This window comes from Silurus aristotelis (genome assembly GCF_946808225.1).
Source record: "Silurus aristotelis genome assembly, chromosome: 21".
In the NCBI taxonomy this organism is placed as follows: Eukaryota; Metazoa; Chordata; class Actinopteri; order Siluriformes; family Siluridae; genus Silurus; species Silurus aristotelis.
In genome coordinates this window covers 5157889-5170853 of record NC_139594.1, presented here as the reverse complement: position 1 = coordinate 5170853, position 12965 = coordinate 5157889, and the positions used below count along the sequence as shown (strand labels likewise).

The window sequence follows — 12965 nt, the reverse complement described above, 5'->3', positions numbered from 1 at the left end:
ATTAGAAAAATAATATACGCAGTTATTTTCAGCTAGTCTTGCCTCCTGACACATTTTTGCAATATTTCCATATTTCTTAACATTAAACTTTAAGAACTTTCATATATATTATTAATTTAATAATTACATTGTAGATTTACTTAATTGGCGTAATGTGAAATATTTTGATAGCTAAATAAAAATGTCATGTCAGTTTAGGAAAGTGATAGATGAAGCATACTGTTTGACATGATACTCCAATGTTTATCAGACTCTCTACGGTATAATCTGAAGCACAGCAACTATTATTGATTATAGTATTGGCCTAAACAATTTAAGCAGGGTTTCTTGTCAAGTCAAGTCAAGTCAAGTTTATTTGTATAGCGCTTTTCACAACAGACATTGTCTTAAAGCAGCTTTACAGAAAACAACAGTGAAGGTGAATGGTGTGCGTTTGTCCCTGATGAGCAGCCGTGGCGACAGTGGCAAGGAAAAACTCCCTTAGATGATATGAGGAAGAAACCTTGAGAGGAACCAGACTCAAAGGGGAACCCATCCTCATATGGGTGACATCAAGAGTTTGGTCATAAATCTTTCAACAATGTGTATTGTGCAACTTGTTATTTGCCATATGGTCTGTTGTGTATGTAATTTTAACTCCACAGCAGAACTTGTAAAGACGAAGTAAGCACATGTTTATTTTAGTGACTAGAAATAAATCTTCTGGTAACGTTGAATGTAGAATATTGATTACGAAATAGGCGAATTACGGATTCCAAAATAGTACTCAATGCGCTAAATAACATAAGATGGCTCAATTGCATGACTTTTTACTGACTTTGCTTAAATATAGCCAAGTGAGAGAATCTGTGGGTATCACTCCTCTCTGTCCACTCACCACAGAAACACTTACAACAGCAGTGTTCATGATATCCTTGTCAGATATGGTAAATTGTCATTAATATGACTTTTGTGTTTGTGTATAAAAGCATCCATTTGCAATCTGAGATTAGCTACATCACTATGGCTAAATCACAGATCTTCCAATATTCATTATAGCCATACTCTTGGCATGTCATGCAGCCTGAAATTCATGTTAATGTTTATAATTGTATTTAATTACATGGTTAGTCAGTTCCTTTCCACCCCTCTCACTCACGTCATATCTGTAATAAACATTAATAAAGCATTTTGAGATGTCACAAACACACACATATGCTTACACACACACACACACACACACACACACACACACACACACACACACACACACACAGCACATCCTAAAAAAGCCCACAGCACATCCTGAATATAAATCTTTTAGAATAAAAATATATATGAACATATGATGAACAATAACCCATTTTTTTAAATTCATTCATTCATTTTCTCCCGCTTATCCGTAATTCTGGTCGCGGGGGCAGCAGTCTCTGCCCCCGCCCCCGCCTGCTGCCCAATACTCAAAGCACCGTCCCTTACGGTCCCTCCTGCAGGTGGTGAGCCCACGGGAAGGCGGCCCCACGTCACCTTGATATTTCCCTCTTAAGGGACCCCCGGAGCATAGAGGGTTAAGGGCCTTGCTCAAGGGCCCAAGAGTGGCAGCTTGGCAATACCGGGGCTTGAACCCCAGACCTTCCGATTGGCAACCCAGTGCCTTAACCGCTGGAGCCACCACTCCCCCCATTTTTAAAAATGTTTATTAATAATTTTAGATGTCGAGTGCTAGTTGTATACAGTACAGTATATCCAGCCCAAATTCTAAAATAAGTTTTATCACAGATATTCGCATAGTATGGCAAAGTGTCCTTGTACAAGGTTAATGTTCCTAAGGTTTTACTTGCGAATTTCTGCTAGCTACCATTTCTGTCTATGCCCCTACCTATACCATTTTCCTATACCATTTTCTGTCCATTTCTGTCTATTTAGTATAAAAATATTAACCAGGATTAACATAAAACTGACTAGCAACATATTGTCTGCCATAATTCTCAAATGGAAGAAGTGTTTGATAACCAGGATTCTTCCAAGAGCTGGTCATCTGGCCAAACTAAGCAATCGGTGGAAAAGTGCCTTATTGAGGTGACCTTAGAGAGGTGGCCAAAAACCTGTCTGTCATGACGAATGAGCTCCAGAGATCCTGTGTGGAGATGGGGGAAAAGTACAAGAACAAGCATCACTGCAGCCCTCCACTGATCTGGACTTTATGGCAGAGTGGCTAAACGGAAGCTTCCCCTCTGTGCAAAAACCATAGAAGCTCGCTTAGAGTTGGCCAACAGGCACCTGAAGGACTCTAAAATTGTGTGGAACAGATTCTCTGGTTTGATGAAACCAAAAGGGAACTTTTTGGCTTCAATTCTAAACGTTATGTGTGGCACTGCTCATCCCCTGTCCAAAAACATCCCAAAAGTCAAGCATGATGGTGGCAGCATAATGCTGTGGGGGTGTTTTTCCACAGCAGGGACTTGGCAACTGGTCAGGGTTAAGGAAAAACTGAACAGAGCAAAGTAAAGAAATATTCTAAAAAAAAAAAAAAAAAAAAAGTCAACTTAGGACCTCAAACTGAACCGAGGTTCACCTTTTTATATGACAAAAAGCACACCAGGCCAAGATGACACAGGAGTGGCACAGGAACAACTCTGTAAATGTCAGACAGTGGCCCAGACAGATTTGTGAGCTAAACCATATTGAACATATTTGAAGAGACTTGAAATTGGCTGTCCACTGACGGTCCTCATTTAATCCAGCTTGAGAGGTTTACAATAAAAAAATGGCAGAAAATCCCCCAATTAAGGTGCGCTAAGCTTTGTTCTGTAATACACAATTGATATGAGGGTGTAATTGTTTCTAAAGGTGCTTTAACTAAATATTCAGTGAACAGGACTGAATACTCATGTACATGTGATATTTCAGTTTTTCTATAAAAAAAATTTACATACATTTCTAGAGTTTAGTTTTCACTTGTCATTATGGGATACTGAATGTAGATTTTTTATTTTTAAACATCAATTTGAAAGATTTTAATATCAGGCTGCAACATAACAAAATTTTTAAAAGTAAAGGGGGTCGGAATACTTTCCGAATGCATTGTATATACGCAATCTTTAATGAATAACACTGAAAATTTAACAAATATATATATTCTTTATTTTGGTGTTTTTTGCTATTAATATCAAAATCAGGTCTGTTATTTATTTATTGAGGTACAATGCAAAGGTTGTGAAAAAAATACTACCTATGTACTAAATATTAATAATACCACCTAGACCTCATGTATGCAGAAGAAATAGTTACCACATAATATTGTAGCATAAAATCAAATCCTACATACCTTGAAACTGTCTTGGTAAAATGTTACTTGGTACTAAGTTTGTCTCCCGACTCACTTGTGGTCTGCTTGAGAATTCTGAATATTTCTAAGTGTGAGATCATTGTATAGTGGTATTTCATTTCCTCTTCTAACTTCACAGACACAACTGTCATATTCAATTTACTGGATAAACTGTTCATATCTCTTTGTACAGTTAAGGTTTACAGTACCAGCAAAAATTTTGGACACTCCTTCCCTTTCATTGTTTGTTTGTTTTTTTTCAACATTGTTCATTAATGCTGAAGATGTCCAAACTATGAACAATCAGATTCTAGTCATTGTATCATAGTTAGGTTGTATTTAATAATATAATAATGAATGCATGTGCCTGACAATGGCAAGCAAAATGTTCTTCACAAAAGCCAAAACAGCTTCTCATGCAGTCTTCTGACAAACATAGACTAGATTTTGTAACAATTGCATTAAGCACTTACAGGATGATAGCATCACACCAGTTACTTGGTTACTTGGTTTTTCTCATTTGCTCACAAATCATTCTTAATATTCGCAAACCAGGAGGTGCATTTCTCAAAACAATTTGTACAAGCAACACATCACTTTGGATGTCTCGCAAAAGCCTGTATTTTTCTCAAAATCGATAGTTCATCTCTCAAAAGTATTTGTGTCAATATACATCTCATTCCCATCAGAATAACAAGTTCTTTTTTCATTGATTACAAACACGGTCGTCAAAATGTTTAGTCGTGTTGTCAGTATGACGCTATGTCTCAGTATTTCTTGGATTCACACTTTTACTGTAATGTAATGAATTTCTTAGTTGTTCATCCATTTTCAGAATGTAGAATTCTGTGTTTTGCTCTGTCTGTATTCACTTTCCAACTGAAGGTTCACAAGATTCACATTTGACCTGTTTTAGAGAACTAGTTGATTATTTGTTGATCTGATGCCGTTTACTCTCCTTCATTAGTGACATTCAAGATTCATCTGCACAATTCATCCATTCAAGAAACATCTACCAGAAAAAAAGCTTAATGGAAATTTTAGATGACAGATTCTGACAACTGGTTTAACCATTTTACATTCAATGACTTATACAATGAACTGATGCTGAGATGTTTTGGGGGTTAAAACTATTCAGGTAAAACCAGTATTAAAAATTTGGATCAACATTACCATAAACAACTGATAATGTAGGAAACAGACGATTATACACTATCGATTAAATGAATCTACAAAAGCATTCGCATTTTGATCAAAGCAACAAGAAATGTTTTTATGATGTGCACAAGTGACTAAATGACACAGAGGAACAGGTAGTTTTGAGAATTTCTGATCTGAGAAACGCTCCAAAGCAACTGAGAAACACTGTAATAACACAGATTTTCTCAGAGTTAAACAAAATGCTAATGATTCATTAAAACAGCAGTAAGCCTGAAATTCTTTCTGTGTTTGCATTTTCCTATTTCCTGTTTTTCCATTCGATTTGATAATCTCTTCAAAATGAAAACCTTTTTAGTCTATTCATCTTTAATCTTTGACTATTGATTTGTTATGGCTAGCAAATACTTCTGTGATAAACCTTATTTGCATATTTGTTCTTGTGTAAGTTTATGCTGATCAGTTTTTATTTCATATTTGTTGTAAGGCTGTTTTGGATAAATAATATGTAAATGACTAGATATACACACACACACACACACACACACACACACACACACACACACACACACACACACACACACACACACACACACACACACACACACACACATTACCTGCTTGTGTCACACTGACCATGATTGTTACTGTCAGTGTCAGGGCTCGACCCAGGGTCAACTGCATGAGAGAGAAACTCGGAAATGTAGGAAAATCCATAATTTTTATTTACACATCTAAAATGTACAAAAACAAAAAAAAAATTGCTAAAGTATAACTCCAAATTATTTAGGTCTCAAATGTCTGACATAAATACAGCTCAAAACTCAGTTAACATTTGAAGAAAGAAAAATAAAAAACTCATCAGAAACTCAGCTCTGAGGATGTGGCAAAAAAAACCAAAGCAAAAAGCAAACTCAGACACAAAGACTTAATATCAACTCAAGAAAAGGCAAACAACTTGGGAAGACAAACAGGAAACCAGACCACACAACTTAACAAACAGCAACAGACCCAAAAATGGGGAACTTGAATATACACCAGGGTAACAGGAGGAGGAACTTAAATACACACCAGGGTAATAGGAGGGGGAACTTAAATACACACCAGGGTAACAGGAGGAGGAACTTAAATACACACCAGGGTAATAGGAGGGGGAACTTAAATACACACCAGGGTAACAGGAGGGGGAACTTAAATACACACCAGGGTAACAGGAGGGGGAACTTATATACACACCAGGGTAACAGGAGGGGGAACTTATATACACACCGGCTTAACAGGATGCAAGTGTGAATAATGGGCGCTAATTAGGGACATAGGGCTAAAATGGCGACATCTCGTGGGAGAAAAAACAAAAAAAACACAAGAAACAGACAAAAAAACCCCAAAAGGCTAATGAATTAGCAGGATGCCTTAGATCCTGACAGTTTCCTGATTCTTTTTACGTACTTCAACTGGCTAATAATGGCTAATGAAATCTTAATAATAAGCACTCATTATTTTAAATATAAATCAAATATTACATTATGGATCCCCGACCCCACGGGTGAAAAACCTTCAAAAATAGCCACTCTCTTATCATTGCATTTAATTGACATATAATTTAATACAATAATAAATAATCAAATGTAGACCAGTGTCACTGTACATAGAAAGTAGATAATCTAAAGCTAAATCAGCAGAATACATGTTTACAATATCAGAACTGTAAAGTTTATTATTTTAAGTGGGGTTGGGATAGGGTTAGGGTTTTAAAAGTAAGCACTTCCATAACAACACACGTTTTGGAGGAATTGCACAAAAGGACCATTTTTTTATTTATTTATTTATTTATTTTTTTTGGAGAGCATCAAATTACTGGCTTTATCAATGGAATTATATATATATATATATATATATATATATATATATATATATATATATATATATATATATATATATATATATATATATATATATATATATAAATTCAGTCTCTGGGTATCAGTGCAATGGTATTTGTTGTTTGATTTGAGTTCTCCACCTGGGATTGTGATACCTTTTTACAGCACTTTGCCCTGATACTGTCCAACACTGCCATATACAGGATGGGATGGAGGCACATGTTCAGACAGGCTAATGTCTTTGACACTTGGTAAGCAAAAAACTTGTTACATTTAGACTTATCTCCTTTTGGCAAGTTAGCTATCCATATCTGTAGAATGTGATAGGGGACAAAGGACACAGCATACAGCACGCAGCCAGAACCCACAATCAGAGCCACTTTTCTCTTCTGCAGTTTGGTAATTTTTATATTTTGAAAAACAGCACTTATTACACCAACATAGGATGCAAATGTAACAACAAATGGGACCAAACAGCCTATAACAGCCATAAACATCCTGTAGATATACAATTTATTTTTTTTACTGTGTTGATTAAAAAAAAAACATCTTTTCCCAGCAACACCTGAATAGAAGAGTATTGGAGATGAAATGCTTGCCACAAAGATCCAGACAAACACGCTGATGATCTTGGCATGTTTTGGGAGAATGTGGTTGCGTGTGAAGAAGGGATGAACGATAGCCAGGTATCGATGAACACTAATGCACATGATGAAGTAAATGCTGACGTAGAGGTTACAGGAAAAGAGAAAGTTCTCTATTTTGCAGACAACACCACCAAATCTCCAAATCCGTTCTCTTGAATAGTAGTCAATCTGAAGTGGAAGACTGAGGGCGTAAAAGATGTCACTGATGACCAGGTTGCAGGAGAACACCACCCCCATGTGCCAGTTCCTCCTCTCCTTAGTCACAAGAAGCCACAGTGCCATTATGTTTCCAAGCAGTGCCACACACATCTCCACACTGTAGATGGGAGGTAACAGATTTGTGTGAAAAGTACTGTTACACCTGCTTCCATTCATTTTATTGAGCCTCCTAAGAACAGAAATAGCACATAAATTAGAATAAATTAGTAATTAGGGCTGCTGCTATTGAATGTTTTAGTAATTGGGTATTCTAAAGATTATTTCTCTGATTAATCAAGTAATCGGATAATAAGTACTTACTCTTAAGCAATACTAATTAAGAGAGAGAATGTGTGTAGCTCTATGTTGTGTGATGTAGCTTTACACTATACTTTCAAAAGTATTGAGTCACCTCGTCATCAGTACAGTCTGTGATTTCTAAACATCGCATTCCACATTTAGTCCCAATTTGCTTTTATAATAACCTCCACTCTTTTGGGAAGATGTTCCTCTAGATTTTGAGGTGTGCTTATGGATATTTTTTGTTCATCAGCCACAAGGGTGTTATGAAAGGCAGGTACTGATGTAGGGTGAGGAGATCTGGGTGTACTGTGTCAGCTTTATATGGTTAAAATAACAATAAAATCTTCTTGACTTGATTCTTGATTTGAAAAAAAGACGAGTCTCTTAAATGAATAACACATTTTTTTTTTCTTTTTAGAAATTTTTTTTATGTTATTGCTGAAATATATTGTATGTATTGCATACAAAATATCAGTGAAAACTAAATCCAAATTGAAATGAGCCCAATCTTTGGAAAAAAGTTTTTGACCTAAATCTAGTCCTCGCCCCTCGCTGTTTTCTCCCCGTTCATCAATTTTTTCAATCTGCAGAGTTTAGCGGGCGGTGCGTCAGAAATAATGATCCTTGGGAAACACAGTCCTTTGTGTTTTGTTTAATGAAGTAAACGAAGCATCGAGGCAAATTAATTTACCTCAATGAATTTTTGTAATCGAATTACTCGCTAGGAATAATATTGGACATTCATTTTCAGCTAGTCCTGCCTCTGAACCCATATTTGCATTCAAACACTGTTTTACATTTCTTAACATTAAACATAAATTTTTTTGGGGAATATTGTATATGAAGAATATTGAGTATGATGTTTGAACATAGGACTCAACATGCTAATCCACATAAGCTTCCACAATTGCAAGACTTTTACTGACTTTGCTTAAATAAAGCCAAGTGAGAGACACTGTGGGTAACACTTCACTCATTGGCTTACTACAGAAACACTTCCGTGCAGTGTTTATGCAATTGTAAGGTATGGTAAATTGTCATAAATATGACTTTTGTTTTGGTGTATAAAAGCTATATTTCACTTGCAATCTGGGATTAGCTACATCATTATGTCTAAATCACAGTGCTGCCAATATTCATTATAGTCATGCAGCATGAAATTCATGTTAACGGTTTATAATTTATTTTTATTTATTTAAATAAAATGTAATTTTGTGGCACTACATGGTTAGTCAGTTCCTTTCCACCTCTCTCACCTATATTATAGCTGTAATAAACATTGAACATGATACTTAACACTGCACCAGCCTACACACATATATGCTTACGCATGCACACACACATGCCCACAGTACATCCTGTCGTTTTTACCAAGAAATGGGGGAAACACTTACACAGTGACTTCTTCCATATGTGGTAAATATGTCCCTCAGAGCAAAAATGTCATCATATGAAGATTTATAAAAATGATAAAACCAATTTTAAATTGAATACTGGTTGTAAAGTCTGCATTAACAGTTACTATAGGATAAAATGTGTGTATGTGTGAGTGGTGTGAGTGTGTGTGCATGTATATCTATCTATCTATCTATCTATCTATCTATCTATCTATCTATCTATCTATCTATCTATCTATCTATCTATCTATCTATCTATCTATCTATATATATATATATATATATATACAGTGGGTACGGAAAGTACTCAGACCCCCTTAAATTTTTCACTTTTTGTTATATTGCAGCCATTTGCTAAAATCATTTAAGTTCATTTCTTTTCCTCATGAATGTACACATAGCACCCCATACTGACAGAAAAACACAGAATTGTTGACCTTTTTGCAGATTTATTAAAAAAGAAAAACTGAAATATCACTTGGTCCTAAGTATTCAGACCCTTTGCTGTGGCACTCATATATTTAACTCAGGTGCTCTCCATTTCTTCTGATCATCCTTGAGATGGTTCTACACCTTCATTTGAGTCCAGAAATTATTATACTGATTGGACTTAATTAGGAAAGCCACACACCTGTTTATATAAGACCTTTCAGATCACAATGCATGTCAGAGCAAATGAGAATCATTAAGGTCAAAGGAACTGCCTGAAGAGCTCAGAGACAGAATTGTGGCAAGGCACAGATCTGGCCAAGGTTCCAAAAAAACCTTTTGCTGCACTTAAGGTTCCTAAGAGCACAGTGGCCTCCATAATCCTCAAATGGAAGACGTTTGGGACGACCAGAACCATTCCTAGAGCTGGCCGACCGGCCAAACTGAGCTATCGGGGGAGAAGAGCCTTGGTGAGAGAGGTAAAGAAGAACCCAAAGATCACTGTGGCTGAGCTCCAGAGATGCAGTCGGGAGATGGGAGAAAGTTGTAGAAAGTCAACCATCACTGCAGCCCTTCACCAGTGGGGCTTTATAGCAGAGTGGCCCGACGGAAGCCTCTCCTCAGTGCAGGACACATGAAAACCTGCATGGAGTTCTCCAAGATGGTGAGAAATAAGATTCTCTGGTCTGATGAGACCAAGATAGAACTTTTTGGCCTTAATTCTAAGCGGTATGTGTGGAGAAAACCAGGCACTGCTCATCACCTGTCCAGTACAGTCTCAACAATGAAGCATGGTGGTGGCAGCATCATGCTGTGGGGGTGTTTTTCAGCTGCAGGGACAGGACGACTGGTTGCAATCAAGGGAAAGATGAATGCGGCCAAGCACAGGGATATCCTGGACGAAAACCTTCTCCAGAGTGCTTTGGACCTCAGACTGGGCTGAAGGTTTACCTTCCAACAAGACAATGACCCTAAGCACACAGCTAAAATAACAATGGAGTGGCTTCACAACAACTCTGTGACTGTTCTTGAATGGCCCAGCCAGAGCAATGACTTAAACCCAATTGAGCATCTCTGGAGAGACCTAAAAATAGCTGTCCACCAACGTTTACCGTCCAACCTGACAGAACTGGAGAGGATCTGCAAGGAGGAATGGCAGAGGATCCCTGAATCCAGGTGTGAAAAATTTGTTGCATCCTTCCCAAAAAGACTCATGGCTGTATTAGATCAAAAGGGGGCTTCTACTAAATACTGAGCAAAGGGTCTGAATACTTAGGACCATGTGATATTTTAGTTTTTCTTTTTTAATAAATCTGCAACAGTGTCAACAATTCTGTGTTTTTCTGTCAATATAGGGTGCTATGTGTGCATTAATGAGGAAAAGAAATGAACTTAAATAATTTTAGCAAATGGCTGCAAAATAAAAAAGAGTGAAAAATTTAAGGGGGTCTGAATACTTTCCGTACCCACTGTATATACAGTGAGGAAAATAAGTATTTGAACACCCTGCTATTTTGCAAGTTCTCCCACTTAGAAATCATGGAGGGGTCTGAAATTGTCATCGTAGGTGCATGTCCACTGTGAGAGACATAATAAAAAAAAAAAATCCAGAAATCAAAATGTATGATTTTTTAATTATAAAAGTATTTGAACACCTGAGAAACTCAATGTTTATATTTGGTACAGTAGCCTTTGTTTGCAATTACAGAGGTCAAACGTTTCCTGTAGTTTTTCACCAGGTTTGCACACACTGCAGGAGGGATTTTGGCCCACTCCTCCACACAGATCTTCTCTAGATCAGGCAGGTTTCTGGCCTGTCGCTGAGAAACATGGAGTTTGAGCTCCCTCCAAAGATTCTCTATTGGGTTTAGGTCTGGAGACTGGCTAGGCCACGCCAGAACCTTGATATGCTTCATACAGAGCCACTCCTTGGTTATCCTGGCTGTGTGCTTCGGGTCATTGTCTTGTTGGAAGACCCAGCCTCGACCCATCTTCAATGCTCTAACTGAGGTCTAAAAGAGGTTGTTCCCCAAAATCTCGCAATACATGGCCCCGGTCATCCTCTCCTTAATACAGTGCAGTCGCCCTGTCCCATGTGCAGAAAAACACCCCCAAAGCATGATGCTACCACCCCCATGCTTCACAGTAGGGATGGTGTTCTTGGGATGGTACTCATCATTCTTCTTCCTCCAAACACGTTTAGTGGAATTATGACCCAAAAGTTCTATTTTGGTCTCATCTGACCACATGACTTTCTCCCATGACTCCTCTGGATCATCCAAATGGTCATTGGCAAACTTAAGACGTGCCTGGACATGTGCTGGTTTAAGCAGGGGAACCTTCCGTGCCATGCATGATTTCAAACCATGACGTCTTGGTGTATTACCAACAGTAACCTTGGAAACGGTGGTCCCAGCTCTTTTCAGGTCATTGACCAGCTCCTCCCGTGTAGTTCTAGGCTGATTTCTCACCTTCCTTAGGATCATTGAGACCCCACGAGGTGAGATCTTGCATGGAGCCCCAGTCCGAGGGAGATTGACAGTCATGTTTAGCTTCTTCCATTTTCTAATGATTGCTCCAACAGTGGACCTTTTTTCACCAAGCTGCTTGGCAATTTCCCCGTAGCCCTTTCCAGCCTAGTGGAGGTGTACAATTTTGTCTCTAGTGTCTTTGGACAGCTCTTTGGTCTTGGCCATGTTAGTAGTTGGATTCTTACTGATTGTATGGGGTGGACAGGTGTCTTTATGCAGCTAACGACCTCAAACAGGTGCATCTAATTTAGGATAATAAATGTGGTGGAGGTGGACATTTTAAAGGCAGACTAACAGGTCTTTGAGGGTCAGAATTCTAGCTGATACACAGGTGTTCAAATAATTATTTGCAGCTGTATCATACAAATAAATAGTTTAAAAATCATATATTGTGATTTCTGGATTATTTTTTTTTTGATTATGTCTCTCACAGTGGACATGCACCTACGATGACAATTTCAGACCCCTCCATAATTTCTAAGTGGGAGAACTTGCAAAATAGCAGGGTGTTCAAATACTTATTTTTCTTACTGTATATATACATGCATGTATATATATATATATATACATTGTCAAAATATTGTAATTCAAGACATGGCCTAGCCCACCAAGGAATCTCAAAAAATGGTGATCAGTATTGGTTATATACTGTTATATACTATTTGTTAATAGTTTTCAAATCACACTATATAAGTTAGCAGAGCAGACCAAATGACACTATCGTTATGTATAAACTTCAGTATATACAGTATATTCAGTATATATGCATATTCAGTATATATGTTTGTGGCAGCAGGCGCATGCACCAGGTTAGACCTGGACGTGCTCTGTTTCAGTGTCCGGTGATAATTTGAACATACAACATTATTCTTAATTTTAGTTTACGCTTTTAATATCAGAATCTGGTCTGTTACTTATTTATTAAGGTACAGTACAAAGGGCGTTAACTCAGACAAAACCAAATATCTAACCAAAAAAGCTACTGCAGAATATTTATATAGAATCAAATCATACATACCTTGGGAATGCCTTGGTAATTTTTTTTTACTTGGTCCCAAGTTTGTCTCCCAACTTACTAGTTGTCTGTGGATTCTAAGCATGCCATTTGAGTA

At 37.4% G+C, this 12965-nt stretch overlaps 1 protein-coding gene across 1 annotated transcript; it reads right to left on the bottom strand.

The window, feature by feature from the left end:
• Nucleotides 1-6423: 6423 nt before the first annotated feature.
• LOC310716944 (P2Y purinoceptor 11-like) lies at nt 6424-12965 on the bottom strand. The gene is made up of 2 exons (XM_083524598.1): nt 12872-12965; nt 6424-7383 (listed from the first exon to the last, which is right to left on the bottom strand). The coding sequence occupies exon 2, from the start codon at nt 7368-7370 to the stop codon at nt 6435-6437; it is 936 nt and encodes a 311-aa protein (XP_083380724.1). The 5' UTR covers nt 7371-7383; nt 12872-12965; the 3' UTR covers nt 6424-6434.